The sequence below is a fragment of the Paramisgurnus dabryanus genome, chromosome 14, assembly GCF_030506205.2.
Source record: "Paramisgurnus dabryanus chromosome 14, PD_genome_1.1, whole genome shotgun sequence".
In the NCBI taxonomy this organism is placed as follows: domain Eukaryota; kingdom Metazoa; phylum Chordata; class Actinopteri; order Cypriniformes; family Cobitidae; genus Paramisgurnus; species Paramisgurnus dabryanus.
In genome coordinates this window covers 28,097,085-28,116,114 of record NC_133350.1, presented here as the reverse complement: position 1 = coordinate 28,116,114, position 19,030 = coordinate 28,097,085, and the positions used below count along the sequence as shown (strand labels likewise).

The following is a 19,030-nucleotide window of genomic DNA, read 5'->3' as shown; positions in this document are numbered from 1 at the left end:
TTTTGGCCCCAAGTTAGATGTTAATTAACACTAAACCAGTCTAAAAATCAGTCCAGTTTCCCCAGCTGTAAACCCATTGGCTGTTAAACTCTTTTTTTTTCTTATAATAAATTGACATGTTGATAACACATTCAGTTTATGTGTTTATGAGTACACTTTCAGAATGCTCTCGATTACGTGAAGATCCATACTGTATGCATCTGTGAGTGTGAGTGGTGCGTTGCGCTGGGACGAGTGTCATAAGGGTGAGAGGGAAAAATCACAGTATACTCACTACAAAAATCTAGACTACACCACTGACCTTACTTAATGTGCAACTTTGTTTTTTTTATAAATGTTTATAATTTCTTTTTGTTATTAGAGTTTTATTTGTTACAACGAGACTTGAGACTTGACTTGGACTCGAGCCCAGAGACTTCAGACTTGACTTGGACTCAAGCTCAAAGACTTCAGACTTGACTTGGACTCGAGGTCAAAGACTTCAGACTTGACTCGGACTCGAGCTCAGAGACTTGTGAACATCTCTGTCGTGGGATGCTGGAAAACTTGATGTCTGTTCGTCTTACGGCTGATATCCAAGACGGCCGGCGTCTCTTCGTCACATCAGACACATAGCTTCCTTGATTCTGCCTCCAGACGGGAAAGCTAAAGAAAGACAATGCGTTGTCTAATTTCTTACCCTGTCGGTCGTGTGAACGGACATTACAACCGACAACACAACAAGTTCTTCCCATAACTTCAAAAATTAATCGAAATGACACTGTACACTTTATATTTTAGCGGTCCGTATTCGTGTCTGCCAGCGTAACGTCGATGGCCTCACAATGTGGCGGCAGTACCCATCAGCCACTGCGGCGCTCTGTGACTGACGTCACGTCTGCACGCCCTATAGATTACAGTCAGAAACCAGTCTTTGCTTATTTGGTCTTAAAGAGACAGTAACATCAATAAACCTACTTAAGTCTGTGTCATTAATGTTAATCAAATAAGACAAAGAGAAAATCACTTCTGTAGCTCTAAAAAATAAGAATTATATTTAATTTATACATAAAGTGTTATGATTCATTTGATTCGATTTCTGTACCTAATGCTTATTTTAAATCTTACTTAATGTGCAACTTTGTTATTTTTTTTATAAATTTGTTATTAGATTTTTCCCCACCCCTTTTTTTGCTAATACGAAAAATGATCCGATCGTGGCTCAAAAACCATAATGTGATCCGAACCGTCAGTTTTATGATCCATCACACTCCTATCAAATTTTTTGATCCGTTACAAAACAGCCGAATGTTTTGTGACAGTTTGTATTCAGACGTTTAAGAGTAAAGTATTTTTTTATCGATTTTTTTATTATTTATATTGTATTAATACATAATTTCACTGTATTCATTTATAATGTAACATTATAGCGTGACATTTTTTTTAAAAATCTTCAAGCACAGGTGACTCCACGTGATAGGAGGGGAGCCCCAAATCAAATTCTGCTTAGGGCCCCCAAGAGGCTCGGGCCGGCACTGCATACTGTAATCATAATATTTACGTCCATTAATAGAATACATTAAAACCTTTTATAGGCCATATTCTCATGGACTACACAAATAAGGTAAGAAGCTTGTAGGAGATAAATGAATTGCTATTTTACACATTAATGAAATACACTTTACACCAACAACTCATTAATAGGATCTCTTGACAGAAATGCAATATAATACATATATAACTATATTATCAGTGGTGTATAAAGACCTTAAATAATGAACTGTATTGTTTTTATTACCTTATAATAAGCCTTTTTATCTACATACACTGAGGGTCCTCTTACATGGAAGTCACTGTCATGTTTCTACAGTAGCCCTATGAACAAACTGTTCTAAAGAGTGCTTTTTATCCCTGTGTTGTCTCAGACGATGACATGTTTGTCCTACAATATGCCTCTTGAAATTGAGGGGTGAACTGTTGGTTTCTATTCACAATCTCACCACTAGATGTCGCTAAAATTTACACACACCACCTTTAAAACGTTACATTGATGCACTCATCCGTCATGTCTGTATTTGGCTGTAATGATCAACACTGCAAAAACAAGGAATAAAATAAACGTTTTATGCAACGTAAGTAGGTCTTAATGCAATGCTGTAATTTCTCGTTTATTTTCAAATTTCAATTTAATTGCATTGAAAGCATGCAACTTAAAAAAATAGCTTTTAAAAACATTTATATAGCTACAAGAGGAACGCATTTTTGTATCATATATTTGACCTCAGAGTCAGAGCACATGAGCATGTGATTCCACGCCCACTTTAGGAGTGAATAGATATAAACATTAAGAAATGGACCATCATCTTTGTACACAAGTATGGTAAACTGAATATTGCTATAGGTGCTGTTTTGAAAGTGATGTGAGCGTTTATGAATGCATCACCAGCAGTGTCCAAGACCATGCACAATGATGGCACCAGCGCTGTTCTTTTTGCATCTGGATTTGTATAATTTATTAACTTTATTGCATCCAGAATGAAGCACGTGATTAATACAGCGAAGTGAAGTGAAGAACTGGACATGCTTTGCCTATTAAACAAAGTAACAGCTGAAAAGATGCTTTATTGATGTTGAGGTTGCATGCAAAATCAACTTGGATAAAAAATCTGAGGGGGCACCTAAGCCCTAAGTTTAAATGGGCATGACACCTCTGATGGTCATTATGATGACATAAAGACATTTATGATATCATAAGAAACTATTATAATGGTGGTCATTATGATGCCATAAAAGACAATTACAACATTATAATGCATAATGGTCATAATGTTGTTCATTATAATGTCCTAAAAGACCATTATGACATCATAATGCACTCTATGACATCATAATGATAGACTTTTTTCGAGTTGGTTGGATGGACCTTCAAATGGAGTCAGAAGTCAATTCAAGGCGGATTTACCTTGTGCTGCCTTTCATTAATGAATTCATTATACATGTGTTCATAACATACTGTACACCAGCACTTTAGCAGATAAATCATAATGCCATCTTAATGATGCTCATTATGATGATCATCATCTAAACTTTGACTACAAAATTGTGGCAACAATTATTGTGAAATGTTCTCGAGGATGTAATATAGAGGAAACACAATCTGGGTTATGAAAGATAACACAGACAATATCAAACAATATTCAGCTGGTACTAAGTAGATTATCTACAGTTAGTGAGTGAGTAGCTTCATCCTGTTTTTAGACTTTTATAAATCCTTTGATTCAATGAACATGGCTTCATTTTTGCCCCTTAGAATAATTGGTTTTGGACATGGTTAAAATGTTGAGTTCCAAGTTTTCTGTCCATTTTGAGCAATGGGCCATTTAACAGTACACAAATGACCAGAATCCAAATCATCTAATGACATGACCACATGATTTACACAATCCCAAATGATTTACTCTTGCAAATACATTTTCTCCATTACCAATGAAGACATAAAAACTGCAGTAGCAGACACAAATAATCTGAAACAACTACTTATATGCTTCTGGCTGAAAATAATTTATTTTAATTTGATTTTAAAAATATATTATTCAATTTAATGCCATCGAATGTGAAAAGCACTCAAGTGATGTGGACATCAAACAGTGGTGACTTTTTCGGTGTTCTCGAGTTGGTTGGATTGACCTTCAAATGAAGTCAATTCAAGGCAGATTGACCTCGTGCTGCCTTTCATTCATTCATTCATTATACATCTGTTCATGACATAACTGTACACTTTAGCAGATGAAAACATGGGGCTTCCATGATGGAAAACATTGTGAAAAATAAATAAATACACACATTTTGGGAAGCTATATACAGTCCCTACAGTATGTGGCATGTCTGTTATTAAAAGCACCATTGAAAGAGAAACTTGCTTTGACTTAACATCAAAATCTTTTCTCGAACAGAGCGGAGCCCCCGTGTTATTTTACAGGTCGGGTTGATGGTTTAATGTCGGTGCTCTACTCGGCTTTCTTTGACTTTCTCTTGCGGGTTCCTTCGCTCAGTTCCTCCTTGGTTTTGGAAGGAGATAGAGGTGCAGGGGCGGCAGCAGGAGCAGAGTGGTGGTGATCGTGAGCGTCCTCACCACCGGCAAGCGGAGAACGAAACAACAGATGGCACAACCAGGACTCGATGAGGGCGAAGGGCGAGCCGTGAGAGTGACGGGCTGTCATAAAAACCTGTAGAAAGAGTATGAGAGGTTTTTGGTTTTTAGCGTAAATCTAGATGATATAAAAATGTTATTGTGTGCTGTTACAGACAGTGATTTTCTGTCAGAAAGACGTCTCTTACCTTGGATGATGCCATGAAGAAAGTAAAGAGACAGATGAGTGTGCTCTTTGACAAAGGGAGCAAATGGGCCTCCTGTAGTGTGAACAGAATCGCTCCATACAGACTGGCTTTAGTAGGGCTGAAAGAATCAAATCAGGACATCAAACAAAACTTTCATAGAAATCTTTTTTTTTATGTGTGAGATTGATAAAAGCACTGGGGACCCAATTATAGCACTTAAACATGGAAAAAAAATCAGATTTTCATGATATGTCCCATTTAATGCACATAAGCAGAAGATAAACCTCAGTGCGTCAGTGAGCAGCCCACTTACAATGACATGTTGAGGATTTCATTGGTCTCAGGCTTCCACACTCCACGCAACAGCTGCTCAAAATTGGACATGAGAGCGACCCCTGACCCTATAAATATTAATAGAGACAATTAGAAGGGCCACACACATCCAGAAAACTACTAAAAGAGTCTTGTGAAGCACTTTCATAAGCATAGGCTTGGGGGGCACCTACTGGCAAACAAGGGTACTGGAATACTTTGAGATTAACAGGGAAAGTGTAGCTTCATTAATTTTAACTATTTATCCTTAATTCACTCAGTCTAACTAAATATCAAGATTAGACAAATAGTATAATAAATAACACAATATCTTATATTTCTGTTTTATACATAGGTTTGGGGGCAGTACCCACCCCGTCCCTCCCCCAAACTCCGCCTATGTACATAAGCCCCAAAAGATAAAGCCCTGTGGAGATACTTGCCCTTAACATAACCAGTGATAACCATGATCAACCACCCGTGGTGATATGCGTGGTGAGCGTGATGAACTCCAGCAGCAATTTTACGAGTTCGGACGACTTCTTTCAGGGCCACCAGCACAAGTTTCACTGGCAGAAATGCCACACATTTGTAAAACAGGTTAAGAGGGCAAAAGAAGATCAGGTACCTGCAAAGTAAGAAAACATTTTAGTCATGAAAAGCTTACTGGTGTTGCTAGAGCATTGCATTATCAGTGCATACTAAAGAAAACTAATTGAATTCTTCCAAAAGCATTGATACGCTGTTAAAGGAGGATTTCAAATGTGATCTAGATGAACCGACTAGACTGTGCACAGTCTGTGAGTAGCTATTTTTTTATGTATTATCTTTTCATTTTTTTACTCTTTTAGCTATTAAAGGGACAGTTCACCAAAAACAAAACTACTGTCATCATTTATTCCCCTGATCTTTTTTAAACCTGTATGAATTTCTGTTTTCTGTTATACACAAAAGAAGATATTTTGATATATAATGGTAAGCACACAGTTGGCGATCCCAAAGTATCTGTTTTTCCCACTCTTGTGGGACTTTTATACTACATTACTTGAATCATATGATAGTATTTTATTTACACATGAGAGCGATGAAGAAGTAATAAGAATAAAGTAATGTGAAAATGTACAGAGCAAAACATGGGCCGAAGTTGGTGTTTGATTATTGGTCTGGCTAGACTAAACTTCTTCTGGAACAAATATCTCAGTATAGATCACCGCTAGGGCTGTGACGAAGGCAGTATTTTACCAATAAACCAATTCACCGTGGTGGTTATATAATGTGTGTGTTTGTGTATGGGCGCGCATTGATGCATGGTCAATGATGTGACGTTAATTATTTTGTGTTCGTATGGTTCAATTAAATGTAAAAGGGTTAAAATATAAAAATAAATTAGCAGATAACTTGCATACATTCTCTTTTTTTCAATGAAAATATAAATATATTCATAAAAAATGTGGAATAAAATATAATCATCTAGTTTAGTGTAATATTACATAATTTGTCAAAGATTATTTCGAAAACAGATCTGTTTTCAGCATATGTCAGGACAAATATTACAAAAACGCATTAAAATTTACATTTAGAAATAACTAATAAAATTATATTATTTTTTATGATTACACTTTCATGCCATCAAGGTGGATAAAATATTTAATATTTCTCATTCTTTGGCGCAATTGGCAATTATACCATTTGACCTCAGGTCCATTCAGTCTTAAAGGGATAGTTAGGCCAAAAATGATATTAAACCCATGATTTACTCAACCCCAAGCTGTCCGAGTTGCATATGTCCATCGTTTTAGATCTTTCAGTTGATTAAATGTAATGTTACGGGGTCCACGACCTTCAAGTCCAAAAAAAGTCCATCCTTCACAAAATAAATCCAAACGGCTCCAGGATGATAAACAAAGGTCTTCTGAGGGTAATCCCACGGTGTTGTTGTAGAAATATCCATATTTAAAACTTTATTAACGAAAATAAATACCTTCCGGTAGCGCCGCCATCTTAGTCGCGTCCGCATTCAGGATGAGATCTTACGCAGCCTACGGAGGCTACTCTGCTGCTGCTCCGTGTCCGCGCCCTCCGAATTTGTCATACGTCACTAAGAAAAGTGCGTACACTACGCTAATACTCTCTCCTGAATACAGAGGAGTCTAAGATAGCGGCGCTACCGGAAGGTATTTATTTACGTTAATAAAGTTTTAAATATGGATATTTCTACAACAACACCGCGCAGATTACCCTCAGAAGACCTTTGTTTATCATCCTGGAGCCGTTTGGATTTAATTTGTGAAGGATGGACGCACTTTTTTTGGACTTGAAGGTCGTGGACTATGGGTGGACCCCGTAACATTACATTTGATTAACTGAAAGATCTAAAACATTTTCTAAAATATCCGAAAATGTGTTTGTCTGAAAAATGATGGACATATGCAACTCAGACAGCTTGGGGGCGAGTAAATCATGGGTTTAATATCATTTTTGGCCGAACTACCCCTTTAACTTCAATAAAAAATGGTGCAAATGTAATTTTTGATTGCATAAAATTAACATACATACACTATATGCATTGAAATAAACCTGATGCATGTTTTTTAAAAAGATTTTTGAATTTCTCATCTTGCCAAACTGTTTTTGTCACTGACTCGCATATAGACTTATATATAATGCATACATATATATTTTGAAATATAAAAATGTAAACGAAGATCAGATATACGTTTCTTAACAAATGTGCATGTAGATAGGCACCGATTTCTTTTTCCGCTGGTGGGTGCTCGTCACAATGTCAAGGAATACTTAGGTTACTTAGCAACGGCAAATGCTCGGAAGCACCCAGGCGCTTTGAAAAGAAGGAAAAAATTGTCTTGGTTACGTTTTCAGCATGGTTTTAGACACAAAATGTGAAGCAAATGTAAAGAAATTGAGCATATGTGCTTGGCCATTTCAGTGGGTGCTCGAGCCGATCCCCGGCGCACCCACCGGATCGGCGCTTATGTGTGTGTTTTTTAAACTTGTAATTGACTTGTTATTTATATTGAATGTAAACAGAAATAATGTACTCTTGAGGGACGCTGTTGTTATTAATTCTTTGCAGATGTCTACCAGAAGTTAAGTTTGGGCCACCAAAGTCATTTGTTTATGATGTTGCCACTAAAAGAGTCTATTCATACACTCTAAAAACAAACGGTGCTATATAGCACCAAAAGTGGTTCTTTGCTCGTAATCATAGAAGAACCGTTTTTAGGGCCATATAGCACCGGTGAAGCACCTGTGTAGAACCTGTGAAGCACCTGTGTAGATCCACATAGTGCTATGTAGAACCATATGTGGTGCTATAGTGGTGCTATATGGCCCCCATATGCTTCTTCACTGGTGCTTCACCGGTGCTATATGGCACTAAAAACGGTTATTCTATGATTACGAGCAAAGAACCACTTTTGGTGCTATATAGCACCATTTTTTTTTTAGAGTGAGTTACCATTGTTATGGTATAAATCGTGAGTATTAATTTTTCAACTACGGTAAATGATGCTTAAGCACAATTTGTACACCACAATGATCTTGAATTTGAAAATACAACTTTGAAACTACCTTCAAGGCAACTTGTGTGTCATATGCAAAGTATGCAAACAGAACTGTGCAAACAGAGATATGTAAAAGATCCTTACCAGACAGCTGAAGCCAGTAGGATGTGACTGTTGTTATGGAAATAGTCTATTGGTGACACACCCAACATGATGTCTGCTAGTATATAACTCCCAAAACAGTAGAGCATAGCACAAAGCCAAGAGGCCACTGGACTTCTACGGGACACCTCCACAGCACCTGAACAACAAAGATTTACAGACTTTACAAACACTACCTGGGAATCAAAAGTTGTTGTGGTTGTTTTTTTTTTGCTCAATATAAAAGTTTAAAAGAAATATTAAAAGAAACGAGATTCGGACAGCACTAAGCGATGTTGTACTCATTTGGTCAAATGTCAAGATGGAGGGGTGATGATCTCAAGGGATGAACCGATCTTAAAGAACAGGTGTAGCCTGGGCGATTACACGCTCAACAGGCATTTTGACTGAAAACTGATCCACTAATGTGTGGACTAAAAATAAACAGAACCCTAAAGCTTTTCGTCCATCGCAACTGTAGGCCCTGTTTCAAACCATGACCTCCAACACACAAACACATGTGACGGGTCAAGCTTCAGCCAGCAACTGGAGAATGTACAGTATGGAGAACACGGTCGATATCACATTCTTTTACCAGTTACATATGGCTTAGGACCAGCTGGTAATGGTAACATAAACTGTTTTAACATATCTATAATAAAAATAATATAATACGAATAATATAATAAAAACAGAAAATGGTGATCACCATTAACATATGAAAATATACTTAAATATAAAAGATATAATGTACATAACCAAATAAACTCCAGCAGGGTGATCAGTATTTTCTATCACTCTTATTTGGCAAAATCTTCACTTGAAAGATTTGTTTTAGCTGTTTCCAGTAACTTACTGTACCGTGGGATAGTCACGGAATTTTTGCTAAAAAAATGCGGACTGTCTTTTCCATGGCATTCTCACGGATTGGTTACTCAACTGTTTTGTCCTATTTTCTTAACATTTTCGCTTCGGTTTAGGGTTAGATTTACATAAAATGACATCCCTACCCAAACCCAACTCTAACCCCAACGCCAGGCGATAATTGTTTAACGTTTAGAAAATATAAAAGAACAAATCAGAAAAAATAGTATAAATCAATAGTTAAAGTGACATACTAACGCAAACACCAAATCTAACCCTTAACTGAAGCGAAAATGGTTTGAAAATAGGAAAAAGCAGTTGAGTAACCAATCCGTGAGAATGCCACAGAAAAAGACAGTCCGTAGCAGGGCCACAGAAAAATGCGGAGATCCGTGAGAATGCCACGGAAAAATGAGCAAAAATTGTGAGATCAGGTTGATTTAAATGTATGTTATTTACTGGCAACAGTTTTGTTCAAAGTTAAATGAACATAAAACATTAACAAGTCTTTGTCTTTAAAGAATAAAACTAAAATAACAGACTCATGCAGGAACAAGAAATCCTCATCAAGCTTTTTCTGTTTTTTTTTCTTCAGATTTTGCTTGTTATTTTATTCTGTAAAGAAATAGACTTTTAATGTTTAATGTTCATTTAACTTTAAACAAACTGTAAAAAACATACATTTAAGTCTACAGTAAGTTACGTGCAAACATCTGATAGTAATACAGTAATTTCTGGAGTAAAAACTTGAGGTTTATTTGCCAAAATAAACCTGGTAAAATATTGATTTGATACATTTTATTTGCCCATTTGTAAATTTCTAAAATCCATGTTGGAAAAAGAAAAGAGACAGCGGAGTGATACATTAAACTTATGATTAATACCGTATGTCAGATTCACATTAATTACGTCTTGTAAATATATTTTAGTACTTCAAAATGTTTATTAATATTATGCATCACAAATGTTTTAGTTTGAACAATTTTCTGTTTGTCTGTTATTTACTGTGATTACATTTGTGTTATATCCGCCATACTACTTTCTTAATATCGGTTTCGACATCGGCAATAAAAATATATATATATATCCGTCGACCACTATTTTAAATTAGCCTATTTAAAAAAATGTTTTTAATTATTAAGGGAATTAGTCTGCTTTAGTTTTACTGAATTTATTTAAGTCAATTACAATTATTTTACTAAATTTTAATACAAACAAATGCAAGAAGACTGTCGACCTACTTTTAATTTTGGGGAGTGAAATGACACGAACCTGTTTCAAATATTAGACGAATTCATTTAGCCAAGGCCTGGCTTTTTACTTTCATTAAAGCAAAAAGCCAGTCCTTCCCTAAATGTATTTGTCTAACAAATGGTGTTCATCAGCTGCGCGCGCCTGTCCTGTCCGTCTATTTAGGGCGCTTCTATTTATTGCAGTGAGGCTCGCGGCGGTATGCACAGGCACTCGATCGTGTTTCGAAGAGGCTCTTTAAGAGTTACAAAACTCTTTACAAACATATAGAAAAAATCATTACTGACACGAATAAATTAAGCAATTCATACGACCATCATCCTACAGTTTCAATATCGATGGCAGTGGCAGCCAATCCTGAATAGGCTAAATAAAATTTACGTAACACTTGTGTTCACTGAAAATATATTTTCTTCAATATAAGCTTTAGAGTCAAGATAAAAATGCATATAATCTCCTGACATAGCTTCCCTTTTGCATTTTACCCAAATAAATTTGTAATAGCTAATAACAATAATGCACAACCAAATTCCTTCCCCATAAACAAAAATGTATCTTACCTGGTTCATATTTGAGGTAGAGTATCGACACGATATAATAAGCGACATCAAACACTGGAAACATCGCCATTTTAGAGAAATAATGGGCAATTTCGCCCAGATTTAGGACATCCAGTACCTCCATGATGTTCTTTTGACTCTACCACATGAAGAGAGTCGTCTTCTGCACGAGTGAAGGGCTCTGCTCATATACAGATGCCTATTAATATAGAGCACAAGCTGAGACGCACTATTCAGGTTAAAACAAGACACACAGACGCTTCAGAGACAGCTTCACTACTGCCACTTAGTGGATAAAGACAAAAGCCTTATCCATTGTCAATCAAATGAATTTAATCACACTATTAAGAGTGTATTATCATCACTAATAATATTTGTTGGTTTTAATGTCTGTATTAAACAACTAGACCAATTTTTTGTGAATTGTATTTTATGATTTGTTTTATAAGGCTATATGATCTTTTGTAAGTTCATCTGTGACAATTATACTCAAATCCCCCCCCCCTTTTTTTTAAAGATAGAATAAATTATAGTAAAATTGTTCTATAGCTGTTTTATGGCCAGTATTTAAGGGCCTAGAAATTTTAAATCAAATCTACTTATTGTGATTCTGCTGATCATTATTAACCATAAATCAAAGTACCGTACATTAAAAAAAAAACCTGTGGACGTTAATTTTAATAACGTTAATTTCACTTTAAGAAAACTTAATTCAATCATGTTGAACCAGTGTTTTTTTCATTGTAGTACCAGCTGATCAAGGGATCAACCCTAAACAGTCATGTTGTTTTCCACCGCCAGATGGCGCTAATAAACTACAGGTTCTTAGTGCGTTCGCACACGCGTATAACAGAAGAAGACAAGGAACCAGTGCGGAAATAAGTAGTCAAAATGATTGGAGATCTTTTAATTTTCGGGTAAGTTATCTGGTTTCGATCAAAACTAGGCACGTTTCGTTATTTATTAATGTTAACTTACATACGATGTTGAGAGGTGTAATTAACGCCTGTCGCGATGTAATAACAGTATGTTTGTGTCTCCACGTCACTCATTTTCTCTATATGTCTATGTGTGTACTCAGCACTCTTCTCGTGAACGCTGGAGCTGTGCTCAACTTTAAACTGTGAGTATATAATATGACACACACCTATATGTCATCTAACAGTTTTAGTTTGGGGGATTACTCTTTAATCGTTGCTCTCTGCTATGTTTGTGTTTAACTTATACAGGAAGAAAAGAGAGAGTCAGTCTCAAGGGTTTGGCGATGAATCTCGGGTATCAAGCACAGGTAATATCACATGTGTGCAGAAATATATCATCCTTCAATTACTTTATCCAAGTAATATTTTTGATAGAGATATCATGTTTTTTTTACATCTCTGTTTTGTGTAAAGTTTTCAGTATTATTTGTTAATGCTATAGATTATTACAAACATCTATAGGGTCCCCAGACGTACTAAACACATACTTGGGTCATTCTACGGAAATGTCAATTTTTCTGTCCCTAGCCCTACAGAAATATTACACTTGAAACACCCTTTAGGGTTTTATTTTAAAATGAGACAATATGTTATTTGAACAATTACACCTTCTTGATATTTTATTTTTATTAATGAATTAGAATTCTAAGCACCACAGAAGTGCTCGTCCCCACAGTCATGTACAGAGGGAAAATGCTTTATTTTAAGATCAAAAACAGTGTTTTCTTCCATTTAAAATACAATAATGTGTCCATAACTATCAAATATATGATGTAAGTTACATTAAAAGACAAAATGCTAAATAAATATTATAAAATATATAATGAAAGTAGTGGTCCCCTGGCAAAAAAGCTCATATTTAAAATCAAAATCACACTGATGACATCACTTGACTTTCTTCTTTCAATTTCCTGGAGATCTGTGAAGAGACGCCCATATAAGTCCACTGTCTCTTTTCATTTATCATTTATCTCATGATTTCATATTAAGCTTTTATTTTAAGTCACTGGTATTACCTCCTTTATTGTTTGGGAATTGTAAAAACTAGAATACAAATGGATTAAACTACTTAATTTAGTGAGTATACAATCATTGACAACATGTGGTTTGATACTTTACAGCAGAAATTTTGTAAAATGCAGTTTTCATGAAAATTGTCACTGGTGTTACCTTCTTTGTGGGTAACAGCAGTGAAGATCAGTAACAACATTGACTGGTGATTTGTTGTGTCACTGGTGTTACTGTGTTTTTTTTCTTTCACATTAAATAAAATCTTTCACATGTGACATGATGATAAATCTTAATTCATTGAATTCTGCTACACTTAAGAATTAAGCTTTAAAGCTGAAAGAAGCTAAAGAAGTAAGGTAACACCAGTGACAAAAAAAGGTCTATGCAGTCTTGAAGTACATGCACACGAAAAATAAAAAATCATTAAGCTGTCATTTATGTGTATTTATAAAGTCAAAGAGTAATCTAATAATGTGGTCTAAGTTTAAATGTTAAAAAAAATAAATACATTTTAAGACATCTTGCCATACCAAAAGTGGATGTTTCTGTAGAATTACATAACAGAAAAACAAAGTACTTGTATCTTAGCTTGCATAATTTCTGTTTAGGTGACAACATCAGAGAGTTTTTACTGAGCCTACGGTACTTTCGCATATTCATCGCCCTTTGGAACATTTTTATGATGTTCTGCATGATCTTGTGAGTATTAACTTTATATAATAATGGTTTATATTAATATCTTTATGGGGTTTCTTTATCAAAGCAAACTGTTTTCCTGAAAATATTTTCTTATGATGCATTGTTTCTCCCTCAGGTTATTTGGATCATAACATGTTACTCAAAGGAGCACAACTAATACCAGGGATATTGCAATATGGTGTCTGGATGATGTCTTGTAAATGTTTTACTTTAACTGTGGGATGCTTTGAAGTCTGAAGTTGTTATAGGCTTACTGGATGCCTGCAAGATTTGTTCAAAAGGTGTATATTACTTGTACTTTCTGAGATGTGTATAAACACTTTGTGAATTAAGGTTTTAAACTTGTTGCTCAATATAACGCTAGGGATTTAAATTTTCACCCTTTGTACGCTACCATTGGACAGTTTTTCACAGTGCGAGTAAGAAAAGTCTGATTCTGCATGAAGACACACGCATTGATCATTTATTAAAGAAAATGTGAGCATATAAATGGTTCTTAATTACTGCTAAATGTACATTGCACAGGGTTAACTTCAAGGACCTTTAAAAAGGACTTTCCAGGTCTAATACCCCTTAATGTGGGAACACAATGAAGGGCAAGCTTACATGTTACCTTATGTTTGATATATTGTATCAAACTATGAATGCAAACCATTTCGGCATTCAAAACCAAGTTATCATGTGCGCTATAAATGTTATTCTACACAGGGAATTGTAATTTTTCTTCCAGAAAATGTGCACAAGACATTCAAGTATTTTAAGGACCTGAATCTACAAGTTTAACTTTCCAGGTCCTTCATTTTTTTTTGTCCCAGAGTCACAAACTTTCAAGGACCTATGGGAAGAATTATACAAATCAGCAGTGCACAATTACTGCATTTCTGCCAATGTGACAATTTTGAAGTTTAGGCTATGTCCACACGAAGCCGGTGCATTCCCTATCCGATCATTTTTTTTCCTTGCTCTAAAAAAATAATCCGTAAACACGAAACCACTGAAACTGACTGAAAGCGGTGTAGTATATATGCCGGACCAGTATGGGGCGCTGTAATTCTGCCACAGATATACACTATACACGGAGAAGAAGACTTTGAGCATGCGCATAACCAACGTATGGTGTTGTCCATTATCGCTTGTTGGTCACCACAATTGCATAGAAGCAATAGATTTTGCTGTAATAAAGCTAGTAGGCTTTAGTAGCTTCTGTAGCACGAACACAATCACATAGTCCGACGTTATTGTTGTTGCTGTTACGTGTGATGCTTCCGACACGTGTTGTGATGACACTTTCGCTTCACAAAATATACGGATTGGCTGTACAGACGAAACCGCAAGGGTGTCGGTTTCAGATTTATCCACTTTAGGACCCGGTTTCAAAAAATAGCGGATTCAGTCTCTCAAAATGCCGGATCCGTGTGGATGAAACGCCAATACGATAACAAATTTATACGTAAACAGTGATACGCGTCTCCGTGTGGACAGCCCCTAAGTTTCCCTCTGTACGTTTGAAAGTTTGTCAAATCTAAAATTTTAGGTTTAATTAAGTAAATGCACATCTGGTCACATTTTGTAAGTTTAAAGACATCTCAAAGCCCAAATTTGTTTCATCAGAAGTTTATTTTCTATTGTTTTAATCAAAGAGCATCAAACACTCCAAACTGCCATTTTAGGCTTCTTCCACTTGCTTCTCGATCTGGATGTTGCACTGGGTGCTCCTGGTGGTTCAAAATCCATTAAACACCTAAAATGTGGAAAGAGAACATAATGTAATGAATGCAAAACAAATGCAGACCAATCTGGGTTTTGGCACAATTTTACAAAGAATCATAATACCTTTATGTGTGGCCATCATGGGTTATTCATTCTCTTGAGGCATCTTGAATCTGAAGTGTCCTGTTGAAAACAAAAGAAAGGTTTAATAAGGATAAAAGGAGTAAATTGCTTTCATGCAAAACTTTGCTGGTGCATCAGAAATTTTGGCTTTAATAAAAGATCAAAGTCAACATTATCGATCTGCTGGGGAAAAAAGTTCAGTCATCACTTACACAGAAGATAGAAAGCTCTTGAGCAAAATTAAAGTTAAGCCTTACCGGTCACGGTGTCGATCCACTTAGGTCTTGCGAAGTCATATGCATGTGTGTTGTCATCCATTTGGTAAATGCATAATCTAGGGAAGAAAAGGCAACAAGCAGGTCATTACCATGAACGCTTAAATCAAAAATCATTGTGTGTGGTCATCTGGTTGATCAGAATATTTGGCTTATTTTCGTTACAAAGTCAACAGAGTCGATCTGCTGGGGAAAAAAGTTCAGTCATCACGTGCACCAGATGATAAAAAGCTCTCGTAAGCAATGAATTCAAGACTCACCAGTTTCTGACTGTTAAGGACTTTTAAAGTCGGATAAGTTTGTGGTCACCCATTTGGTAAACGTATGATCTAGAGAAAAAGAGTAAAACAAAAAGGTCATTAACAAAAAAAAGTAACCATAAACAGACTTAAATTTGTCATCCGGTTGCTCAGAACATTTGGCTTATTTTTCAAAAATAGTCAACAGGGTCGATCTGTTGGGGAAAAAAGTTGAGCCATCATCGCTACCGAGTACTGCGCTTCTTAAATGTTTATGAAGCGTTCAGTATTTAATCAGTTGTACCTAATGTGAATCTGTACTCACCATTATCTGACCACATGAAGCCGAACTCATAGTTCCAACAGCACGTGTTCTGCAAATCACAAAAAACAACCGATAAACAAAAGGAATTAACCATAAAATACTTAAATTATTAATACTATAGCGGGCTAAATAGTAATTTTAAACATATAATTCAAGTTGTACATTTAACTTAGACCTTCCTATGTGTACACGCGCCCCAAGAGACAAACGTGGTAAAGCATAACCAAGTTTCCGCTCATTCTTAAATTTTAAGCAAAGCTGACCAGTACATTACATGTAACACATACACCTTTTAAGTTTCAACCTGTCATTAAGACATTTAAAAAAAAATCAAAGACAAAACTCAAAGGAAAAATCCGGTGAACTTACCTCTCTACAGAACAAGAAGAAAATGGAAGGAAGAGCAAGCACGCGTTATATAGACTTAGCGCATGCGCAGTGAATGAAGTTGGCGGTATGTACATTTAGCAAATATAAAGCTAATACATTGAGAAAACCTTTTTTTAACACAATTTTTTTACGTTTAGGTTAGTAGAGTCGTTGTTTTCTAAAAAGCTGTTTATGCTTTTTTTATTGCAATTATAAAATATCTGAATCAACAATCATGGATGGAGTACAATAAATATATAAAATAGGGAAGAAATATTAAAACAATGTAAAAGCTAAGGAAAAAATACAAAGGTAATGAAGCAATTTATGTAACATTTATCTTATTTATGTAATCTTTATACAGATTCACAAATGTGACACTTTTTTGGTAATAATTAAATAAGTAGGGTCACAATGACAATTGTTTAATTTGGGAATTGTTAAGGAAAATTTAAATTTATTAATATAATATTTTGCCAATAAAGTACATGCATTCCCTATATATTCTAAATTTGGTTTGCAATAAGAAAGTTGGATTTCGAAGCCAGACATTTTGACAGATCAGACCGAAATCCTTTGACAAGGGGACATTTGAAGAAGAGATGATCAATTGAACACAATTCAAATTAATGTTACTAAATTTAGATATAATCTCATTAGAGGGGTAGATATTATGTAACATTTTTAAATGTAGTTCTTTAACTTTGTTGTGGACAAAAAAATATAAGGTAAGAGCCATGCTTTTTTCCAATGAAATTTATTTATTAAAGAATTAAAAAATAATAATTCCCCTCGAAGTATTTTTTTCCTTGGCTGAAGTTTATGTGTGCTTTTTTTTTATTGAACAAACATACAACATAACAAGACATCCAAAGAGTTTATGTGTGCTTTTTGTTCATGTTTATGTGTGCTCTGACGTAATACCCTTGAAGCCGAATCGTTTTACATTGTTTCAGTCACAAGGTGGCAGCATAAGTTTGTAGAAAATTATCCCGTCATTTAAAGACTTTGTTGCACTCAGATTTAAATACTTTATGGGGACTTTTAAAATTAAAGTGATTAAATTCTCACCAAACTTTATCCAAAAACAATAAAAAAATGACGTATTTATATAAATTCACAGTCTATGTTTCCGCATCATGTGTTTATTTAATCTATGTTTACGTTGAGCACGTATACAAACGCAAACGTGCACGCTCACTGTAGAGCTATTAGCACCTTTTTGTGTGATTACATTAGCACATATCTCATGTTCCGTGTGTTCATAGCACAGATGAATGTGTTGTCAGCACATTAAGGGCGGCTCCAGGCTCTTTGTTTCAGTACAAAGGCATTTAAATCGTGAATGACCAGTCGTGGGATTATCTCCCATCAAGAGTTGATATTAACAAGCAGCCCATCCCCCAAATGTCTCCAAAACATTCCTTAAAATGTGTGAAGTGTTGCTGTTACAGTGCCTATAAACTCTAAAATGATTTGTTTAAGAAAGAATGTACAAAATACTTTTATAATTGAATTTTCATAAATGTTTAATATCAAACCAATATTGTGACATGTTTTGTGTTGCTTGAAGTGACATTAACATGCGTTTATTAAGCAGAAGCTTAAGTTGTCCAAAGTGCAGGTTTAAATAGTGGTCATTCCTTACTAATAGGTTTAAAGAGCTAGGTGCTTATTCCTCAGGGCATGTTTTGCTTTATTGCAAGATCTTGTTTGAAAGATCCCACCTGACAATTGGGCTTGTTTGGGGGATTAGCTGAATGTTGGTTGTTTAAGTGTTTTTAGGTAAGAGACCTCTTGAACGTTCCAGGGCTATAGGCGAGGAAAACCGTGATGACGATGACTGAATTGAAAGGATTATCCAAATAAACAAGCACATCTGCACTTTCCCTAGTGATCATTTCATCATTGTAATGATTTGATCTAAAAGATTTTGATGTCCAACAGACTGCACTTCATTTAGAAATCTGAGTCATGTTGTTGTAAATGTTGTGAGATGATGTCTTGTTATTCTCTTCAAGAAACAGAAGAGCAATGTAATGATTTTCTGTCAGCTTACATTGAACAAACACACAGCAGATCAGACTAGTTAAGTACACATGTGGCCTCATAAAGAAGAAAGAAAGTCTGTAAGATATGATCTTTACAAAAGAGACAATCAAGAACGTCTGCAGAGGAAGAAAGTCTGGGTAATGTAGGACAGAGAGAGAGTTCCCGGTGAGATCACTGGTGCCTTTCAGCAAGAGCAGTGCATATGACCTAACCAGGGTGTGGGACTTTTTATTTGACCTTTGGGTTCAGGCTGGCTGCTGCCTGCATGCAGACCGGGG

General features: G+C 35.5%; 2 protein-coding genes, 1 long non-coding RNA gene and 3 other non-coding genes across 6 annotated transcripts; 1 reads left to right on the top strand and 5 right to left on the bottom strand.

The window, feature by feature from the left end:
• Positions 1-3,516: 3,516 nt before the first annotated feature.
• On the bottom strand, positions 3,517-11,189 carry tmem38a (transmembrane protein 38A). The gene is made up of 6 exons (XM_065241869.1): positions 10,970-11,189; positions 8,298-8,454; positions 5,073-5,257; positions 4,631-4,718; positions 4,318-4,435; positions 3,517-4,205 (listed from the first exon to the last, which is right to left on the bottom strand). The coding sequence occupies exons 1-6, from the start codon at positions 11,091-11,093 to the stop codon at positions 3,987-3,989; spliced, it is 891 nt and encodes a 296-aa protein (XP_065097941.1). The 5' UTR covers positions 11,094-11,189; the 3' UTR covers positions 3,517-3,986.
• A 589-nt stretch (positions 11,190-11,778) lies between these two features.
• On the top strand, positions 11,779-14,149 carry smim7 (small integral membrane protein 7). Its single transcript, XM_065241887.1, has 5 exons — positions 11,779-11,886; positions 12,051-12,092; positions 12,199-12,257; positions 13,569-13,659; positions 13,775-14,149. The coding sequence occupies exons 1-5, from the start codon at positions 11,861-11,863 to the stop codon at positions 13,788-13,790; spliced, it is 234 nt and encodes a 77-aa protein (XP_065097959.1). The 5' UTR covers positions 11,779-11,860; the 3' UTR covers positions 13,791-14,149.
• A 1,108-nt stretch (positions 14,150-15,257) lies between these two features.
• LOC135719265 (uncharacterized) lies at positions 15,258-16,675 on the bottom strand. Its single transcript, XR_010521048.2, has 5 exons — positions 16,332-16,675; positions 16,028-16,096; positions 15,750-15,826; positions 15,493-15,552; positions 15,258-15,400 (listed from the first exon to the last, which is right to left on the bottom strand). It is a non-coding gene; the product is annotated as an uncharacterized lncRNA (long non-coding RNA).
• LOC135719576 (small nucleolar SNORD12/SNORD106) lies at positions 15,618-15,709 on the bottom strand. Its single transcript, XR_010521206.1, has one exon. It is a non-coding gene; the product is annotated as a small nucleolar SNORD12/SNORD106 (small nucleolar RNA).
• On the bottom strand, positions 15,897-15,988 carry LOC135719574 (small nucleolar SNORD12/SNORD106). Its single transcript, XR_010521204.1, has one exon. It is a non-coding gene; the product is annotated as a small nucleolar SNORD12/SNORD106 (small nucleolar RNA).
• Positions 16,168-16,259, bottom strand: LOC135719575 (small nucleolar SNORD12/SNORD106). Its single transcript, XR_010521205.1, has one exon. It is a non-coding gene; the product is annotated as a small nucleolar SNORD12/SNORD106 (small nucleolar RNA).
• Positions 16,676-19,030: the final 2,355 nt, after the last annotated feature.